The 20968-nt window shown below is 44.8% G+C and overlaps 1 protein-coding gene across 2 annotated transcripts in view; it reads right to left on the reverse strand.

Moving 5' to 3' along the window:
- The window catches only part of RSF1 (remodeling and spacing factor 1), a 79605-nt gene that overhangs the window by 13671 nt on the left and 44966 nt on the right, over positions 1 to 20968 (reverse strand). For both annotated transcript variants that reach the window (XM_081327801.1, XM_081327800.1), the window contains exons 5-10: positions 18336 to 18481; positions 13545 to 15226; positions 8111 to 8320; positions 4842 to 4946; positions 1218 to 1297; positions 949 to 1003 (exon numbers count right to left, since the gene is read on the reverse strand). In XM_081327801.1, coding sequence (XP_081183927.1) covers positions 949 to 1003; positions 1218 to 1297; positions 4842 to 4946; positions 8111 to 8320; positions 13545 to 15226; positions 18336 to 18481 — 2278 coding nt within the window. The remainder of the gene's footprint in view (positions 1 to 948; positions 1004 to 1217; positions 1298 to 4841; positions 4947 to 8110; positions 8321 to 13544; positions 15227 to 18335; positions 18482 to 20968) is intronic.

Raw genomic sequence — 20968 nt, forward strand, 5'->3', positions numbered from 1 at the left:
AATAAGCAGGCATATACATAGAATGAAGGCTATTGCTAAGCACATTGGTTTGTGCTTAAATTGTAAGCCGCCCTGAGTCTTCGGAGAAGGGCGGGATATAAATGGGATTAAAATAAAAAAAAATAAAATAAAAATTTATGCTCAGCCTCAATCCTGCTCGTGTTCATGGAAAGAGACATACCAGGTGGTCCTCAACGTACGACCGCAACGGAGCCTAAAACTGCCACTGCCTTAGCCAGCCGGTTGTGGTGCCCCATTTTACGACCTCCCTTGCCACAGGGGTTAAAGGGATTCACTGCAGTGGTGAAGTTAGTACCTAACACCGAAGTGGTACCTATTTATCTACTTGCATTTGCATGCTTTTGAACTGTTAGGTGGGTGGAGCTAGAGCAAGAAACGGCAGCTCACCCTGTCATGCAGTGCTTGGGTCTCAAACCTTCAACTGTAAGCTCTCCAGCCCGACAAGCTCAGTGGCTTTTAACCCCTGAGTCATCATGCCCCCTCCCACCCAAACAGCACGAACCAAAATATTTTATTATTTTTTTAAAAAAGGATTTTATTGAATTTTATAGGGTTAGGGATAAAATAGGATCGGGTTAAGGATTAGGGTTTAAGGTGGGGTTGGGATCAGGATTGGGGTTGGGATTAGGACAGGGTTGGGATCAGGATTGGGGTTATCCCCCAATAACACTTTCATTCTTTAGCAAACAGGCTATTGCCCGGGTACATATGTTCAATTATCAATAGTTAATATAGTGATAGATAACTGTAGAGAATGTAATAAACAATAAATCAAAAACCAAAATATTTTAGGAGAAAAAAAAAAGATGATCAAGTAGGCAAATACCTACAACTAACGCCGATGGTGCCAATTCTGCTAGAATTTTTTTATGCTTTTCAGCAGTAGGTGGTTAACTCAAAAGAAATCAGGAGACACATTTTGCTTACCCGTGGAGGAATGATATTCTCGATGCTAATACCCACGTAGACCAGGCGTTCTTTCCTTGGAGAGAAAAAACAATACGAATAGGAAGAGATTTAGCATGATCCAATGGAAAAGCAATCTTTGGAGCAGGAACAAAATTCTAGAGTTTCTCCCAGGGTTTGAACCGACAAAATTTCGCACCTCTCTGGTATATACGTGCCTTTTTTTTTATAGTATAATCAAGCTTTTTATACCGATTTTTACTAGGATTATACGATGAATATGAGGATACCTTCGTTCTGCACGTTCTTTCTTTTTCAAGACCACATCCAGATCCTGTAGCTGTTCTTCCAACTTCTCGCAGAGCAATTTCTGTGGGGTTAAAAACAAAATTACGCTATTACGTTAGCGTAATTCAAAAATACCTTTGCGTAGTCAAGTTGCTTAGCAGGCTGGTTCCCAAACACTGTTTGATGTAACAGCTACTAATAGCAATACAGGTAGTCCTCATTTACTCCCCATTCGTTTAGTGACCGTTTGAAGTTACAATGGCATTGGGAAAAGGGACTTAGGGCTGTTTTTCACACTTACGACCGTTGCAGCTACCTCACGGTCACGTGATCGAAATTCAGACGCTTGGCAATTGACTCATATTTATAACGGGGTCATGTGATCGCCTTTTGCGACCTTGACAAGCAAAGGCAATGGGGAGGGGGAGCCAGATTCACTTAACAACCGTGTTTCTAATTTAGCAGCTGCAGCAATTCGCTTAGCAACGGCGGGCGGCCAGAAAGGTCGTAAAACGGGGCAAAAGCTCAGTAACTGTCTTGCCTTAGCCGCAGAAATTTTGCACCCAATTGTGATCAAAAGTCGAGGACTGCCTGTGTTAAGAGGAAAGGATGGATTTGAATGCCAAACTAAAGACAGGGAAATTTTGGAAAGTCTAAATAAAATGTCTACGTTGTGAAATGCACCCCATGCGTGCAGCAATAAATTTTTCAATTTATTTTTAGACCGGGTTTTGCAATTCAGGAACACAGCACTCTCTTGAAAGCACTATCTCTTCCAGAGAAACAGATGATTAGGCAAGCAGTAATAAAAATATATATTTTATAATATGTATAATGTATAATGTTTAAGTCTCTCTTCTTAAAGAGACTAGACATTCACCTGTCCGAGATGGCATAGGTCCTCCTGTTTGAGCAGGGGGCTGGACTAGAAGACCTCCAAGATCCCTTTCAGCTCTATTTCTATCTTAAAATAATGTTTTAAGAATAGACGGTGCCCAGAACTTGCATCAAATGAGACCTAATTGTGGCGGGTAGGAATCCAAGATTAATCATGATTAATATAGAGGCAATATGCCCCCAGGACATGAGAAAAACATTTCTTATGAATCAGTAGCTGCTTCCAATTTACCTGACTATATTAAGACATTTAGAAAAAATTAGAAATATTACTGACTTGTTACTAACTTCGCAACTGCACTGATTCACTTAACAGCTGTGGCAAAAAAAAAAAGGTGATAAAATGGGGCAAAACTCACTTGAATGTCTCACTTAACAACGTGAATTTGGGGCTCAATTGTGGCTGTAAGTCAAGGACTACCTGTATTTAAACCGTTTGCTTACTGACAACTTGAAATTGTTAAGTACCTCCAAAAGGTACTTTTGATCCAGTTCCGAAATTCCGACTGCGTCCTCCATGGTCACATGACTGCATTTCGAGAATTTGCCTGCCGGCCCACATTTATATCTGTTTGCAGCATCCTGCAGTTATGTAATTCCTATTTACAAAATTTGGCTGAAAAAAACCACGATGTTTTCCCTGCAGTTTTCAGCAAAACTGTCCCACAACGAATATAATGATCGCGGATTCATTTAACAACCACGGTCATTTGCTTAATGACCGCTGCAAAAAAAAAGGCTGCAAAATTGAAATGGTGACATCGTGCTTTTGCGATCGTCGTAACACAACGGGCAGGCTTCCTTAGGGTCGTTAAATCAAGGACTCGGTGGTATACTTAGATATCAAAGATGTTATGCTGGAAAAGCCCAGCCTACGCTGCCTGGAAGAGGCAGGTCTATTAAAAAGAACGGGGATGTTTGCATGAGAAGGTTCTAGAAGGCGGCATATTAAGCAAAAATCAAGAAGAAGGGGGCCTAACCTCAAACTGACAGGAAGGAAATTCAAAAGTCACGTGAGGAAGGATGGCTTCACAGAAAAGAGTAGTGGAAGCCTGAAGCCAACTGCCAGCAGAGGTAGTGAGTCAATCACCAGAAAATGAGTTTCAACATGCTTCAGATAGACCAGAGGTAGGCAACCTTGGCTCTTTTATGACTCGTGGACTTCAACTCCCAGAATTCCTGAGTCAGCATGGCTCAGCATGGAAACCTCTCCCTTTCTCCTCAGCATGGCTGGCTCAGTAATTCTGGGAGTTGAAGTCCACAAGTCATGAAGGGGCCATAGTTCCCCCATGCTGGCTCAGTAATTCTGGGAGTTGAAGTCCACAAATCATGAAGGGGCCATAGTTCCCCCATGCTGGCTCAGGAATTCTGGGAGTTGAAGTCCATGAGACATGAAGGGCCAAAGTTTCCCCCATGCTGGCTGAGGAATTCTGGGAGTTGAAGTCCATGAGTCATAAAAGAGCCAAGGTGGCCTACCCCTGGGATAGACACATGTCCATCATCTGACAGAAATTATAGAATAAAAATTAAAATTATCCAGGATCTTGGGTAAGACTCAATAGGCAGACCAAAATGCCAAATCCAGTCTAAAGTATTTCTAGCAGGACTATGCAATTATGTAATAGCTTTGTTCCCTATGCCTGGGATCTCCAACCTATGGGCTGCGGCCCAGCAGCCTACTGGCCACCAGGCTGCGGGATAAGCTGGCCACCCCCACTTGCACTAGTGTCCACGGACCTGTTTGTGCCTGCATGCAGGGCTAGCGGCGGTGGCTAGCACCTGCATGCCTGCACAAACAGGGCGGCTGCTGTGCACGCGGGTTACACGGCCTGTTTGCGCATGGGCTAGCCCCTGCACACATATGCTTGCATGCAAATTTCCCAGCTGCTCCTTTTTCCTCCGGGCTGCCAGCATGAAAACGTTGGTGATCTCTGCCCTATGCCGCCCGCCTGGTAAACTTGCAAGATTCGTTTTTCTCGCCATGCACATGTATATATAATCCAAACTAGACTGTTGTTTCTCTGTGTCTTATAATATATGTGGGTATATGCATAATTCTGTATGAAAGTATGTCATATTTATATAGTGTGTATTTGAGGTGGTAACACTCGTATGCAACAAAATTTCATTTTAATGTATGCCAATTAGAGTACATTTAAAGTGAGATTCTATTCTATTCTATTCTATTCTATTCTATTCTATTCTATTCTATTCTATTCTATTCTATTCTATTCTATTCTATTCTATTCTATTCTATCCTATCCCATTCCATTTTCTATCCTATTCCATTCCATTTTCTATCCTATTCTATTCTATCTACCCTATCCTATTCCATTCCAAACATCTGGCTGACCGCAATGAACAATAAATAAATATGTTAAAATGAAAACAAAAAACTCAAAAGGGCAGACCCACTAAGACTAAGTCATTTTCTGCCATCATTTGTCCTGGTTTGCTTGGCAGTCAACCCAGAAGCTAGAACCTGTCAGTGTCAGCTGTCTTGTGACTCACTACATTATTCATTACGGGGGGGGGGGGAATTATTTGGTACTCATCGTTTTATTTGGTACTCATCGCACTTCCCAGAACCAATTAATGATGAGTCCCGGCGGTACCGCTGCCCAAGTTTATTAACATTCCCAAATGGAATTCAGCAGAGTCTTTTTCATCCAAATGAGAAAGGAGTGGGGAAAAAGGAAATAATTCAAAACAGAACAAAAAAAACCCACGTGCTGACAAGGAGGGCAGAACCACTCGCCATCCGGAATGATCATCAGCGGAGGCCGGAGACACGCCGTGTGGTAGCCACTGTCACAGGAGTCGCACAAAAGAATCTGCGGAACAAATCAAACCGTCAGCCTGACTCTGCTCCCAATATGGATTTTTTTTAAAAAAAAATTAAGATGCATCTTGCTCCCATATGTTTCAAAAGCAAGATATTGTAAACTGCCCAACTGTTAATCTGGCTCACGAAAGGGCAGAGGGACAAGAGAAATACAGACAAAATTCAGCTCTTTTAACCGCCGCCTAAGCTTGATCAGAGGCAGCTAAAGGCCAGAAAAATTCATCGGCCAAATTACTGTGGAATCTGAAAAACATGGTTTTACAACTCTCAGTTAATAATTCCCTGTGGCCTACAGAAGACCTAACAACAGGCAATATATGATCTTGTGCAGAGTCCTCAAGACTTACAACAGTTGATTTAGGTGACTGTTCAAAGTTACAACGGCGCTGGAAAAAAGGTGACTTATGACTGCTTTTCAAACTGATGCCCATTGCACGGGATCAAAATCCCAACGTGAGGGAACTGAGTCACATTTATGACGGTTGCAGTGTCCCGGGGTCGTGGGATGACCGTTTGTGACCTGACGAGCAAAGTCAATGGGTTTGCTTAACAACGCTTATGAACTTGATAACTGCAGTGATTCGCTTAACAACAAAGGTCATAAAACGGGGCTGAGAACATGGGATAATTTCTACCAATGGCTAGAAAAACGAGTTAGAGAGAAAGGAATGTGATATGTAATTTTGAATATATATTACCAAGAAGACGGCTACTGAGGGATTAACATATTGTTTATGATAATTAACTATATCTATACTGCTCAAAAAAATAAAAGGAACACAAGATAAGACATCCTACTATTAAATACAGTACATTGTGTTGTTTAAGTGTTCCCTTTATTTTTTTGAGCAGTATATTATTGTTTGTTAAACACATGAATCCAGACATTATGCTGCTTGCTAAATATTGAAAATGTTATTTGGGAAAACCCCAACCCCAATCCTAATTCAAATCCCAAACCTAACTGTGACCCCATCTTATTCCTAATCCTATAAAAGCTAATAAAATCTATCTATATTTATATTAAAAGGGACGTGGTGGCTCAGTGGATTAGGACACTGAGCTTGTCGATCAGAAGGTCGGCAGGTCGAATCCCGAGTGCCGCGTAACAGAATGAGCGCCTGTTACTCATCCCAGCTTCTGCCAATCTAGCAGTTTGAAAGCACGTAAAAATGCAAGTAGAAAAACAGGGACCACTCCGGTGGGGTAACAGCGTTCCGTGTGCCTTTGGCGTCTAGTCATGCCGGCCACATGACCACGGAGACGTCCTCGGACAAGCGCTGGCTCTTCAGCTTTGAAACGGAGATGAGCACCGGCCCCTAGAGTTGGAAATGACTAGCACGCATGTGCGGGGGAACTTTTACCTTTACCTTATATTTATATTAAAAAAATGGGACAAGACTCACTGAACAAAGGTCTCCCTTAGTAGCATAAATGTTGGGCTCAATTATCATTGCAAGTCAAGGGCTACTTATATGGTAAAGGAGCCGTTGTAGGCTCAAATGGGAAATTAATTGATGTATTTTGGATCCCTAAAGAGAAATGCAGCTGATTTTTTACTTTCTGTCATCTGGGCCTCTGTGGATTTGGTTGAGTGATCTGATTTTATTTTATTTCTCTCATGACCCATCTGAACAAGAGGGAAAAAGGATTCTGCCCCTTCCAGCATGCTCAAACTAATTCTGATGCTGGCTGAAGAATTCTGGGAGATGAAGTCCTCAAGTTTTAAAAGTTGCCAAGAAAAAGCAACTTGATACTTAGAGAAGCGGCAAAGTCTGTGGGAAAGAAACTACAAATTGACAACGCCAGCTTCATATAAAGAAAACTTATACAAAATGTTCTACTGGATGGCACTTGCCACCGACAAGATTAGCAAAAAATGTTTTTAAAATATGTCAGAGAAATGTTGGAAATGTAAACACAAATCAGGTACTTATTATCATATGTGGTGGACATGTGTTAAGGCAAGGAGATATTGGACAAAAATCCACAGTAAAAATGTTGAGAGAAAAACATACGACTAGAAACCTGAATATTTTTTTAAATAGGTATAATGCCGGAAAAAACTTGATAAGCAAAGTACATACTCCTTCCGTCGCGATCTGAAGACATTCTTATTTGAACAAGCCGGCCTGGCCTGATGGGGTATGGGTTGGGTTTTATGGTCATTTTAATATTTGTATTTACTGTTTTTAGTCGGGCATATGTTTAATTTTCTTTTAACTTTTGTATTTTTGTATTTTTTATATTTGCCCTGTTCACCGCCCTGAGTCCTTCGGGAGAAGGGCGGTATATAAATAAATAAAATAAATAAATAAATAAATAAATAAATAAATAAATAAATAAATACCTGATTTTACATGTGATAACAGCGGCAAAAATTATATTTGCACAATATTGGAAGAATGAAGAAATACCCACCAGAAGAGGAAATAATTTAAAACAAAAATATTAAGACTGCGCGGAAATGGACAGGCTTACTTTAAGGTTGAAAGAAAAAAAGGATTATTTTCAAACTTGGGACCTATTTTATCAATGGTTAGAGAAAAGATTTAGGGATAAGGGATTTAATTTTTATTACCGAATAAGATACCCCAGACAACACGTTTTTGTTGAATGATTGCTATTGAATTCTGTTAAAAAAAATCAATAAAACTATATAAAAAAAGAAAAAATAAATAAAAAGCATGGGTGACCCAACAGTAATACAGCAATATTTCTCTGGTAAGGTAAAGGTAAAGGTTCCCCCGCACATGCGTGCTAGTCGTTTCCAACTCTAGGGGCCGGTGCTCATCTCCGTTTCAAAGCCGAAGAGCCAGCGCTTGTCCAAGGACGTCTCCGTGGTCATGTGGCCGGCATGACTAGACGCCAAAGGCACATGGAACGCTGTTACCTTCCCACCGTAGTGGTCCCTATTTTTCTACTTGCATTTTTACGTGCTTTCGAACTGCTAGGTTGGCAGAAGCTGGGACGAATAACAGGCGCTCATTCTGTTATGCGGCACTCGGGATTTGACCCGCCAAACTGCCGACCTTCTGATCAACAAGCTCAGCGTCCTAACCCACTGAGCCACCTCTGGTACATTGTTGCAAATCTGTTTCCCCCACCCCACCCCACTCCCTTATTTGATCCTTTTCAAAGAGAACAACCTACTAGCTCTGGGTGATTAGGAAGGCCACACTTCTTGCACGGTTCGTCATCCTCCGCAGGCGCGGGCTCTTCCTCCTCCTCCTCCTCCTCCTCCTCCTCCTCTTCCTCCGAGTCTTCTTCGTTCTCGGAACCTTCGCTGTCGTCATAGCACGAGTACCGCCATCTGCCACGCGTTCGGGTGCCAGCCCACCGAACTTTACTTCGCCGGGAAGCCTAAGGGATTCAGGAAAATAAGGAAAAACCTGTCGGCTCCTGGACATCCACACACTCCCCGCACCCCCCTAAAAAATGACAGCCCCAGCAACGGCTCCAGATGTTTTCCGGGTCACGGAGCACGTAGCTCTCATTTCCAGCTGTCTGAATAGGTCAGGGATCAATACCCATGTTCCAAACACCTCTAAGGAAAAGCATAAAACCCAGCCTGCACCACAAATCACGGTGTAAAAAAACAAACAAACACAACTGCGCCGATGGTTCCAACAAGCTTGTGCAACCACAGACGAGAAAACTGCTCCGTCTCATAGTGCTACGTGGAGCTACTTTATTGATCGTCGGCCGTGTTATTTATTTTATATCCCGCCTTTATTTTTTTTTATAAATAAGGCCAGGCAGTGACCATGCCTAAGACTCCTTCCTTCTCCTATTTTCCCGACAGCAACAAACCAGTGAGGAAAATTGCACTGAGAGGGAATAACTGGCCCAAATTCACCGTCAACTTTCATGCCTAAGGGAGGACTAGAACTCACCGTCTCCTGGTGATTGGCCCAAAGTCACCCAGTCAGCTTTCATGCCTAAGGCAGGACTAGAACTCATTGCCTCTTGGTGATTGGCCCAAAGTCACCCAGCTGGCTTTCACGCCTAAGGCGGGACTAGAACTCACCATCTTCTGGTGATTGGCCTAAAGTCACCCAGTCAACTTTCATGCCTAAGGCAGGACTAGAACTCACCATCTCCTGGTGATTTGCCCAGTCATCTAGCTGGCTTTCATGCCTAAGGCGGGATGAGAACTCACCGTCTCCTGGTGATTGGCCCAAAGTCACCCAGTCAGCTTTCATGCCTAAGGCAGAACTAGAACTCACCATCTCCTGGTGATTTGCCCAAAGTCACCTAGCTGGCTTTCATGCCTAAGGCGGGACTAGAACTCACCATCTCCTGGTGATTGGCCCAAAGTCACTTAGCCGGCTTTCATGCCTAAGGTGGGACTAGAACTCGTCTCCTGGTGATTGGCCCAAAGTCACCTAGCTGGCTTTCATGCCTAAGGTGGGACTAGAACTCATTATCACCTAGTGATTGGCCTAAAGTTCCCCATAGCTAACTTTCATGCCTAAGGCGGGACTAGAACTCATCATCACCTGGTGATTTGCTTCCCAGCTGTCTTTAGTGACTATGGCCATACTGGAACTCACCGTCTCCGGGTTTCTAGCCTGATGCTTTAACCGCTAGGACAAACTGGTTCTTATTAACTTAATCGTTAAGCAGTGTTTTGCCTTTTTGTTACCAAATGGCGGTTCCACATATTCTCACAGGAAAACAGCAAAAGGGCAAGGGAAAGTTTCTGCTTCCGTTGTAAATTATCCACTTACTCAGCTCCGAAAACCAAGACAGATACAGTTACTTCTAAGCGGTTTCCTGTATTGTCCCTCGCCTACAGACAGACTCTTGCCAAACTAAAGCGGAATACTTGCAACATGAACAATAAACTCTGAGAACTGCTAAGGAAGAGCTCTCTTAACTCTCTTCTTCTCAATCACACTATTTAAACTCTGCTCTCTCTTGATCCTCCGGAATGAGCCCCTCCCTCCTGGGAATCCAGACTACATTCCACCCCACCCACAGAGCACTGTGTGGTACAAGTCATAAATGGTAGCGATGTTTAGTTTTGGTGAAAACAGGGTAGATTCGGAACATGCGGTTCTAGGGAACCGAGCAGTTGCACCAGACAGTCATTTAGATCAGGCATAGTTTGTCTGGGTTTGACCAGGGCTAACCCAAAGCAGAAATTACAGCTTCCAAAACTTTCTGACGGCAATAAAAGAGGACAAGGGGCCGACCTTCACATACAAGGAAAGGCTTGTTGCAATTTGTTGGCGTGATGGTAAACCATGAGTGATGCTCACTTGTAAGCCACGCAGAGTTTTACCTTGTAGGGGAGACATCAACGTATAATAAATAAATATAAATAAAATGTTCAGGCAGGGGTCTTCAAACTTGGCCCTTTTATGACTTGTGGACTTCAGCTCCCAGAATTCCTCAGTCAGCGTGCCTGACAGAGGAATTCTGGGAGTTGAAGTCCACGAGTCAAAAAAGGAAGGGCCAAGTATGAAGACCCCCGCCTTAGAGCCAATCCAGAAAGATACCATACTTGATAAGTGTTGAAAGTTACAAGAGATCAAGGAGAATCCAGATGGACAAAGTCAACCCATTCCAAGCTCACCACAGGTCATCATCAAGTGTGACCATTTTCAGGACAGCTAGTCCTTGACTTACAACAGTCTGTTTTAAGAACTGTTGAAACTTACAATGGCACTGAAAAAAGGAACTTATGACCGGTTTTCAGACTTACGACCATTGCAGCATCCCCACAATCACGTGATCAAAATTCAGATGCTTGGAAACTGACTCATATTTATGATGGTTGCAGCGTCCCATGTGCGTGTGTGTGTTCATGTGATCAGCTTTTGTGACTTTCTGATCAGTAAAGTCAACGAGAAAGTCAGATTCACTTTCACAGCCGTGTGACTCGCTTTAAGAAGTGTGGCGATTCCCTTAACAAGTGTGGCGAGAAATGGGGTGAAACTCACGTAACCAGTGTCTCGCTTAGCGACAGAAATGCTGGGCTCGATTGGGGCCACAGGTTGAGGACTGCCTGTAGTTGTCAATGCTGCTAACATTGGATGTTTTTGCATTGACAACAGAAGGAAATGTAGCCATTTTTTCCCTTTTGTTTTTTAGAGTTAGATGAAGCTGGGGTGTGTGTGTGTGAATGAGAGTCTAGTTAGACATAACAACACTAAACGTAGCGTGAGAATCAAGGTTACTGAGCCCAGAGCTGATAAAGAATTGGGCTGGAGAGCTGGAGAGGAAGCCCGCGCTTCAGGCTAATTGAGGAATGTGATTTATGACTGTCAACTGAAGGAGGGAATTGTGCTTTGATACTATGTGCCCAGGGGAGGGGAATTCAGTTTTTGGCCTCGATTATGTAAGTGCCGATATTATTCTACTGGAATAAAAGATCCTTTAGGGTAAACAATGCCTGGAAGTTATTTTGAAGAGTTTCATCTGTCGGAACCATGACAGTGTGTTCCCAAATCTAAGTCTCAATTGGAAATAGTCCAGATAATCTACTTCCTCCAGGGCCCTCTAAATCTGGAAGCCCAACACCTTCTCAACAACTTTCCCAAGAAAGGGTGGGTTGTAGACTGGATGAAAACCGTACAGTTTGGGCTGGCTCCCGGGACGACCCCTTGAGAAGAGGGTGCACCAGTCTCTTTCAGAACTGGTAGACTTCCCCTCTCAAAGATGCATTTTGTACCACATTCTCCCTCCCTGGAGGGGCATGGATCGAAAACACAGATACCCATGTTTTCCCGAAAATAAGACCGGGTCTTATATTAATTTTTGCTCCAGAAAGACACGTTAGGGCTTATTTTCCAGTTGGGTCTTATATTTGGGGAAATGTGGTACTAAATGCGTCCATCTGGCTGACGATCTTAACTAGGGCTTATTTTGGGGGGTGGGTTATATTACGAGCGTCCTGAAAAAAATCACGCTAGGGCTTATTTTCCGGTTGGGTCTAATTTTCGGGGAAATACAGTAGTTGCAATTACACCTTGGAGAACCCCATCCACTCCCTCGTAACTAATTGACTCAAACCCCAAGCTGTAGCGGTAAGTGCAGATCATCCTCGACTTACGACCACAGTGGAACCCAAAATTCTCCGTAGTTGAGTGGAACACTTGTTGTGAGTTTTGTCCCATTTTACGACCTTTCTTGCCTCCGTTGCTAAGTGAATCACCTGGTTAAATCAGAAGGTCACAAAAGGGGATCATGTGACACACAAACCCCTCAGGACGCTGCAACCGTCGTAAATATGAACCAGTTGCCAAGTGTCTGAATTTTGATCACGTGATCGTGGGGATGCTGCAAAGGTCGTAACTGTGAAAAAATGGCCATCAGTGACTTTTTTCCAGTGCCGTTGTTAACTTTGGATGGTCACTAAACAAGCTATTGGTAGGAGAGGAAACCTGGTTAAAAAAAAGCCTGCCCTAACATGCGTAGCTTGGAATGAGGGCTAGACAAGGGGTAGGCAACCTTGGCTCTTTTATGACTCATGGACTTCAACTCCCAGAATTCCTGAGCCAGCATGGGGGAACTATGGCCCCTTCATGACTTGGGGACTTCAACTCCCAGAATTCCTCAGCCAGCATGGGGGAACTATGGCCCCTTCATGACTCGTGGACTTCAACTCCCAGAATTCCTCAGCCAGCATGGGGGAACCATGGCCCCTTCATGACTTGTGGACTTCAACTCCCAGAATTCCTGAGCCAGCATGGGGGAACTATGGCCCCTTCATGACTCGTGGACTTCAACTCCCAGAATTCCTGAGCCAGCATGGGGGAACTATGGTCCCTTCATGACATGCGGACTTCAACTCCCAGAATTCCTCAGCCAGCATGGGGGAACTATGGCCCCTTCATGACTTGAGGATTTCAACTCCCAGAATTCCTCAGCCAGCATGGGGGAACTATGGCCCCTTCATGACTTGTGGACTTCAACTCCCAGAATTCCTCAGCCAGCATGGGGGAACCATGGCCCCTTCATGACTTGTGGACTTCAACTCCCTGAATTCCTGAGCCAGCATGGGGGAACTATGGTCCCTTCATGACATGTGGACTTCAACTCCCAGAATTCCTCAGCCAGCATGGGGGAACCATGGCCCCTTCATGACTTGTGGACTTCAACTCCCTGAATTCCTGAGCCAGCATGGGGGAACTATGGCCCCTTCATGACTTGTGGACTTCAACTCCCAGAATTCCTCAGCCAGCAAGGAGGAACTATGGCTCCTTCATGACTCGTGGACTTCAACTCCCAGAATTCCTCAGCCAGCATGGGGGAACTATGGCCCCTTCATGACTCGTGGACTTCAACTCCCAGAATTCCTGAGCCAGCATGGGGGAACTATGGCCCCTTCATGACTTGCGGACTTCAACTCCCAGAATTCCTCAGCCAGCATGGCTCAGCTTGGAAACCTCTTCCTTTCCCCTCAGCATGGCTGGCTCAGGAATTCTGGGAGTTGAAGTCCACGAGTCATAAAAGAGCCAAGATTGCCTACCCCTGGGCTAGATGGAGGGCATGAAAACATTACCTTCATCTCTACATTTTTAAACAGCCGCCCCCAAAACGTAAAAGACCCCGGCAATCCCTTCTGAAATTTCACCTTGTGGGTTTTAGAGTTCATCTCCTTCTCTTGTTTTTTCGAGTCTTCTTTCTTCTCCTGTTTTTGCAACGAAGCCACTTTCTCTTCCTCTTCCTCACTTCGTTTCTTCTCGGATTTCCGATCTCGAGTCTCCACCACCTTGGGGGTCGGTTTAGATATCCGGGGGGACCGTCTCAAAATGCGACCGACGCTGACCACCTCCTCCTCCTGCTCCTTTCCAGCGGCGGCGTTCAGCGCCTTTGCCGGGAGCGGATCGGTTTTTTTCCTGCTAGAGATCCGGATGGTCAGCTTGATCCCATCTTTCTGCCTCTCAGAGGTAATTTCCCTGTTCTCCGTAAGAGAACTTGCTTCTTCCGAAATCAGCTTGTATTTACACTTGCTTTTTACAGATTCTTTCTTGGTCGTCTCCGGAGGAGTTTCCTTGACGGCGCTGGGGAGGCTGTCGGTGGTCGGCAGCTCTCCCGCTGGAGGATCAGAGTCCTTGGGAGTTTTCGCCTCCGGCTCCTCGCACGCTTTCCTCTGATCGGGGAGAGCGACTTGGATATCGGGGACTTCTTTTTCCACCGTGGTTTTCTTAAACGTAAGGACTGAAACGGGAGATGGAGTGGCATCCTGACCGGCCGAGTCTGTTTTCTCGCCCGAAGGAGCGGTTTTTTGCAAATCGTCAGCATCCAAAGCCGGAGCCAACTCCTTAGGGGAGGGTAGCTTGGTGGGTTTCCCTAAGCTGTCTTTGGAAAGTATCACGCTGTCCTTTGCTCTAAGAGAGTCTTCACATTTCTTCGGAGGATCGCTTGCCTTGGGAAGGCTCTCGTCCGACTTCTTCCCCTCCGGCTGGCTTTCGCCGCCTTTGGGGCTGGCCTCCTCCCTTAAAGGCACAATCACCCCCACCGTCTCTTTCGCGGGATGCAAAAAGCACCGGTCGGCATCGCTGGTTCTTACGATGGTGCTGATGCCTTCTTGGACCCGTTCCTCCCCGAGCCCGTTTTTCTCCTTCGGCAGGCTGGCAGCTTCTTCCTTCGGGCAAGGGGAGCGGTCCAATTTGTTATTGGGCAGGAGTTTCTCGCAACCCATTTCCCCGTTGACCAGGAACTTCCCGTCGGTGATGGTGGGAACCCTCTTAAAAGTCTCCTCCTCGGGTTTGCCCGCTTCCTCTTTGGACACCTCTTTGGTGGGGGTGATGCATTTCCGCAAGGGCGCTTTCAGGAGGCTGTCGAAATCCTCGGTCAGTTTGATCTCTCGTTTTTTGAGGGGGATCTTGGCCTGCTGGTCGTTCTTCAGCTTCTCGTTCTCTTCTGCCGTCCTCTCCGCAACGTCTTGGGGAGCTTTGACGCTGACGCAGAACTCGATCCTCTCCGGCTCGAGGGCCATCCGCTCGACGTGGCTCTTTGCCTCTTTGGAGTCTTTGGCCTCTGGCTTGTTCTCCTTTGCTTCTGCTTTCTCGGGCTTCACGTTTTCTTTGAAGGAGTCGTTCTCCTCTTTGGCACTCGGCACTTCCCTGTTGTTCTCCAGAGGCTTTTCGAGTTTTACGATGACGGGCAGCTTTATGATTTCTCTCTCCTCCGCTTTCTCTACTTTGATCTTCTTTTCCTCTGCTGGAACCGCGGGAGGCGGGAGGCTCTCGCTGGGCTGCGGCGGTCCCTCTGCTGGCTCCCCTTTCTCTTCCTTCACCTTCAGCTCGCCTTCTGCTTACCGTTAAAAACAGAGAAAACAAAATAGGTTTAGAGCAACGATAAGCGCTAATTGGACCCAGCTCAGATCGGAGGCGGGCATGCAACCGGGATTGTGCAGTGATTTGGAAAATATTCAGAAACAATATGTAGAATGTTGCATCTGCATCTCATTAAAGCTGCTACTTTTCCCAGGAAGGGGAGGCTGCCCTTTGCAGCTGTCAGATGATTTGGGAAAAGGACGCAGCTGCTTTAAGATGTAGCAAATGGGTGGTACAGTTGTTCTCCCATATATTATAGGATCCAGGGGAAAGATGTAGTTGCTCTAAAGAGTGGCATATAGGTGCTACATCTAGGTCCCCATATGGTATAATCAAGGGAAAAGAGGCAGCTGCTTTAAAGAGTTGCAGATAGGCGCTACATCTATGCCCCCATATATCATTAAATCCAGGGAGAAGATGCAGGTATTTTAAAGAGTGGCAGAAAGGGGGTACATCCATGCCCCCATATACTGTCATATAATCCAGGGAAAAGACGCAGCTGCTTTACAGAGTCACATAGAGGTGCTACATCTATGCCTCCATATATTGTATAATCCAGGGGAAAATGTAGCTGTTTTAAAGAGTTGCACATAGGTGGTACATCTGTGCCCCCATATAACATAATCCAAGAAAAAGACACAGCTGCTTTAAAGAGTTGCAGACAGATGCTACAACTGTGCCCCCGTATTTTTCAAAGCTCCTTCTTTGGAAGTGAATTCAAGTGACAACAAGATTATGATTAAAATACATTCCAATGATAATATTTTACTCAGAACACCAACATCACAAATCACATCAATGTAACTGCCATGGCTTCCTCTATGACAGTGATGGCGAACCTTTTAGAGACCGAGTGCCCAAACTGCAACCCAAAACCCACTTATTTATCGCTGGGTGCCAGGTGGGCGTGGCCTACTGGGTGGCTGTGGCTGTGGTGGTCATGGAAGATTGGGTGGGTGTGGCCACCTCAATGTCGCTCGTGGGGAAGGACACCTGTGGGGGACAGCTGATTGAACAGGGACAGTTGCCACCTCTGAGGCATGGCGCGGGTGCCCACAGGGAGGGCTCTGAGTGCCGCCTCTGGCACCCGTGCCATAGGTTCGCCACCACTGCTCTATGAGAATCCTAGGAACAATATTTTGGTATAAGGTTGAGATTTGTCCCCTACACATGTCTCCGCTGATCCCTCCTCCTCCTCCTCCTCCTCCAAGCTGCACATTCCCGTTCTCAGGTTCTACAAAAAGGAGAAATTATTTAATTGACATGGTGGCTGGAGAATCCCAGAAGTTGAACTCCATACATTTGTAAAGTTGGCAAGGTTGAAAAACACTGCTCTAGAGAACAGAAGTAGAAAGATTATTCCTGGAATTTGTGTGAATATATTGGAAGGGGTGGTCAGCTTGCTGAACCTTCATGGGCATACACTGAACAAATGGGGCTTTCCGGTGGCTTCTGTTCTTTTGCGACTGTGGTGACCCACAGAGAACGACACATACGTGGACCTGCCATTTGTGTCCTGATCAGTGCACACTGGAGGACCTACTGGCAATGGGACAGAACGCAATTAATGTTGCTAGTTTCCAGGCAAGATCTGTTTCATTTGTACCTGTTTTAATCTTGCATTTTAAATCTTAAATTCGGTCACACAGCATGTCTTACTTTAATTGTGATGCTTCTGACACGAATAAACAAACAAACAACACGGCTATGCTAACAGCATGAACCAGAAAACCTATTCTGCACCTGTCTCTGAAACAAGATTTTGGGTAGTTTTGTACCTGCTTGTCTGGAGCACAACCTCCCCACCAACCAAGTACGGAAACTAATCAAGGAGAGAAGCAATCTACAACTAAGAAAAAATTTCCTGACAGTTAGAATAATTAATCAGTGGAACGACTTGCCACCAGAGGTTGTGAGTGCTCCAACACTGGACGTTTTTAACAAGGGACTGGACAGCCATTTGTCTGAAATGGGATAGCAGGGGGCTGGACTAGAAGACCTCCAAGGTCCCTTCCAGATTCTATTCTTTTCTATTCTATTCTATTCTATTCTATTCTTCTATTCTATTCTATTCTATTCTATTCTATTCTATTCTATTCTATTCTATTCTATTCTATTCTATTCTATTCTATTCTATTCTATTCTATTCTATTCTATTCTATTCTTTCCTATTCTATTCTATTCTATATCCTATTACCTATTCTATTCTATTCTATTGCATTCCACTCCATTCCATATTTTCTATTCTATTCTATTCTATTCTATTCTATTCTATTCTATTCTATTCCATATTTTCTATTCTATTCTATTCTATTCTATTCTATTCTATTCTATTCTATTCTATTCTATTCTATTCTATTCTATTCTTTCCTATTCTATTCTATTCTATTCTATTCTATTCTATTCTATTCTATTCTATTCTATTCATTCTAATCTCTATTCCACTCCACTCCATTCCATTGTATCCTATCCTATTCTCTATTCTATTCCATTCTCTATTCCACTCCACTCCATTCTATTCTTATTCCATTCCTATTCTATTCTATTTCTTATTCCTATTCCATTCCATTGCATTCCATTCCACTCCCTTTTCTGTTCCGTTCCATATTCCTGTTCCATATTCCTGTTCCTGTTCCTGTTCCTGTTCCTGTTCCTGATTCTATTCTATTCTATTCTATTCTATTCTATTCTATTCTATTCTATTCTATTCTATTCTATTCTATTCTATTCTATTCTATTCTATTCTATTCTATTCTATTCTATTCTATTGTACTCTACTCTACTCTACTCTACTCTACTCTACTCTACTCTACTCTACTCTATTCTATTGAATTGTATTCCTCTTGGGAGAAGTTTGTCCACTTCAGAAGAATAGGCAGAGTTATGTTTTTTGTGAACCGAATTTGACTTCCAAATACTTTAGTACTGCAAAAATAGTCAAATTAGCCAAGTTTTTGAAACTTAGAGGCTAAGAAGAATCAACCATAGGCCTCTGAAGGAAGTTTAGTATGGAGTGCCAATTCTCCGAGGAGTAAACGATAACAACCAGACTGCCCACCGCAAGATAAGAACAGTATTCCAACCTTGCATTGCCGTGTCTTCCTTCTTTTTGGCCTCTTCATCTTCAGCGCTAGGACTCTCTTGCGAGGAGTTTTCCTGGTTTTTCAGCAGTGCAGGATCAATTTGTGCTTTCAGGAGCTCAAGAGTTTCAGCCAGCTCATTTCGGCTTCTGGGTGAAAAATAAGACGTGCACCAAACCTCAGAAAAATTAGAAAGCTTACGTAATGTGCCACTCACTCCTGCCCATATCTGTCGGCCTGCAGTTCCGTGCCAGCATTTTTGCAAGCAAGGAAAGAGGAAATATCTGGCCCGGGGTAACACAACTGACTAACTCTTTGTTTTAAAATTCTAGATCCCTATTTCCCAACTGGAACGACGTCTCCCTCTCAGCTGGCTGGGGACTTCTGGGATCTAAAGACCATACGTCTTAAAAGCTGCTGAGGTTGAAAAACCACAATAAAATTCGGCGTGGAGAAGAGTAAAGTTTTAGATTTTAGATTTTGTTAGATTTATATACCGCCCTTTCCCGAAGGACTCAGGGCGGTTTACAGGGCATTTTAAAATCATATCAATATAAAATACAAACTTAAAAGAGAATTAAAAGATTAAATTATCCCTGAAAATAAAACCCCAGTTAAAATTCTCAGCCTGGGTCAGAGAGCTCAAAGAGCCAAGTCTTCAGGTCCCGGTGGAATGAGCGTAGGTCAGGGGCAGTCCTGAGCTCCACGGGCAGCTGGTTCCAGATGGTAGGCGCACCCACAGAAAAGGCCCTCTCCCTGGGTGTTATCCGCCGGCAATCTTTTACCGGCGGCACCCTGAGAAGACCCTCCCTGTGGGAGCGCACTGGACGAAGGGAACTTGATGCTGGCAGCAGGTGTTCCCTCAAATATCCCGGACCCAAGCCATTTAGGGCTTTATAGGTCATCACCAGCACTTTGAATCTCACCCGGAGGGCAACCGGAAGCCAATGCAGCTCACGGAGTAGCTGTCTTACACTTAGGGAAGAAAACAAACAAACCCCCAAAGTACACATACAGATTGGGTGAAATCAGGATTAAGAGCAGCCAACTGTGAGAGGGATCTTAGAAGTCTTAGCGGACCATCAATTCAATAGGAGCCAACAGTGTGTGGCAGTAGCCAAAAAAGCCAATGCAATTCTAAGATGCACTAACGGAAGGATTCAATCAAGATCCTGTGAGGTACTGAAACCACTCTATAAACCCTTAGTAGGACCACACCTAGAATGCTGCAACCAATTTTGGTCTCCACACTATAATAAAGATGTTGAGACTCTTAAAAAAAAAGTGCAGAGAAGAGCAACAAAGATGATCAGGGGACTGGAGGCTAAAACATATTAGGAACGGTTGCTGGAATTGGGTATGTCTAGTTTAATGAAGAGAAGGACGAGGGGAGACAGGATAGCAGTCTTCCAGTATCTCAGGGGCTGCCCCAAAGAAGAGGGAGTCAAGCTATTCTCTAAAGCCCCTGAAGGCCAGACAAGGAATAACGGATGGAAACTGATCAAGGAGAGAGATTCAACCTGGAGATGAGGAATTTTCTGACGGTGAGAACAATCAATCAGCTTGCCTCCAGATGTTGTGGGAGCTTCATCACTGGAAGCTTTCAAGAAGAGACCGGACTGCCATCTGTCAGAAATGGTGCAGGGTTTCCTGTTTGGGTAGGGGATTGGACTAGATGACCTACAAGGTCCCTTCCAACGCTGTTGTTCTATTCTATTCGTTATTAAGAGCTGCATCAATCCCAACCTTTTTCCTTAGCTATCGTTGCGTCTTTAGCAGGATCCGATATTTTGAAACCCGCCCCCCCCAAACATTTAATTGGAGCAAGAATCAGAATTCACCCTCCAGCTGATGGGAAAAGCCCCCATCCCAGGCTGTATTTTTAACCCTGGGTAAGGGTTTAATTCTTTCTTTTTTTCCCACGTAAAGGACCATATCGTGTTGCAGAACTAAACAGGACCCTAGAGCAGGGGTGTCAAACTCAATTTCACTGAGGGCATTGCGGTTGCCCTCGGGGGGGCGGGGGTGTGTGGCCTGGGTGGGCATGTCCTACTGGGTGGGCGTGTCTAGAGTGCGTATGGCCTACTGGGTGGGCGTGACCAGCTCTACATCGTTCGCATCAAGGGTGCCTATGGGGGCCTGGGCAGGAGTGGGACAGATCTGAGGGTCTCTGGCGGAAGGAGGGTCTCTGGGCCAGGGCCAAGGCAGTGGGGGCCGTTCCCTCACTGTTTCCAGGATGGCTTCGTGGGCCGCATGAAACCACTTCGCAGGCCGGATCCGGCCCCCGGGCCTTGTGTTTGACATGTCTGCCCTAGAGGCAGCTGTTAAGAATTTCTAACCATGCCACAGGCAGTTTGGAAAATCACAGCGATTCTTCTTTGGAAAAATTATCTGAGCCTGCTGGTAGTTTTTTTGTTTTTTTGTTTGTTTGACAGTCCATCATTCTTCAACCTGGTGCCCTCCAAATACACTGGGCTTAACTCCCACTCTTCTTCCACAGCCAACAAGCTTGAGGGATGTCTATGGCGATGCTCAGCCATCCGTGTCACAGTTATCCCAAAGAGGCTTTTTTCAAAAGGCAACCGGACTTGTATTTTTTTTTCCCTTGAAAAAAAACCCCCCACCCATTTTCCTTG

The sequence above is a fragment of the Vipera berus genome (genome assembly GCF_964194415.1).
Source record: "Vipera berus genome assembly, chromosome: 4".
Classification (NCBI taxonomy): domain Eukaryota; kingdom Metazoa; phylum Chordata; class Lepidosauria; order Squamata; family Viperidae; genus Vipera; species Vipera berus.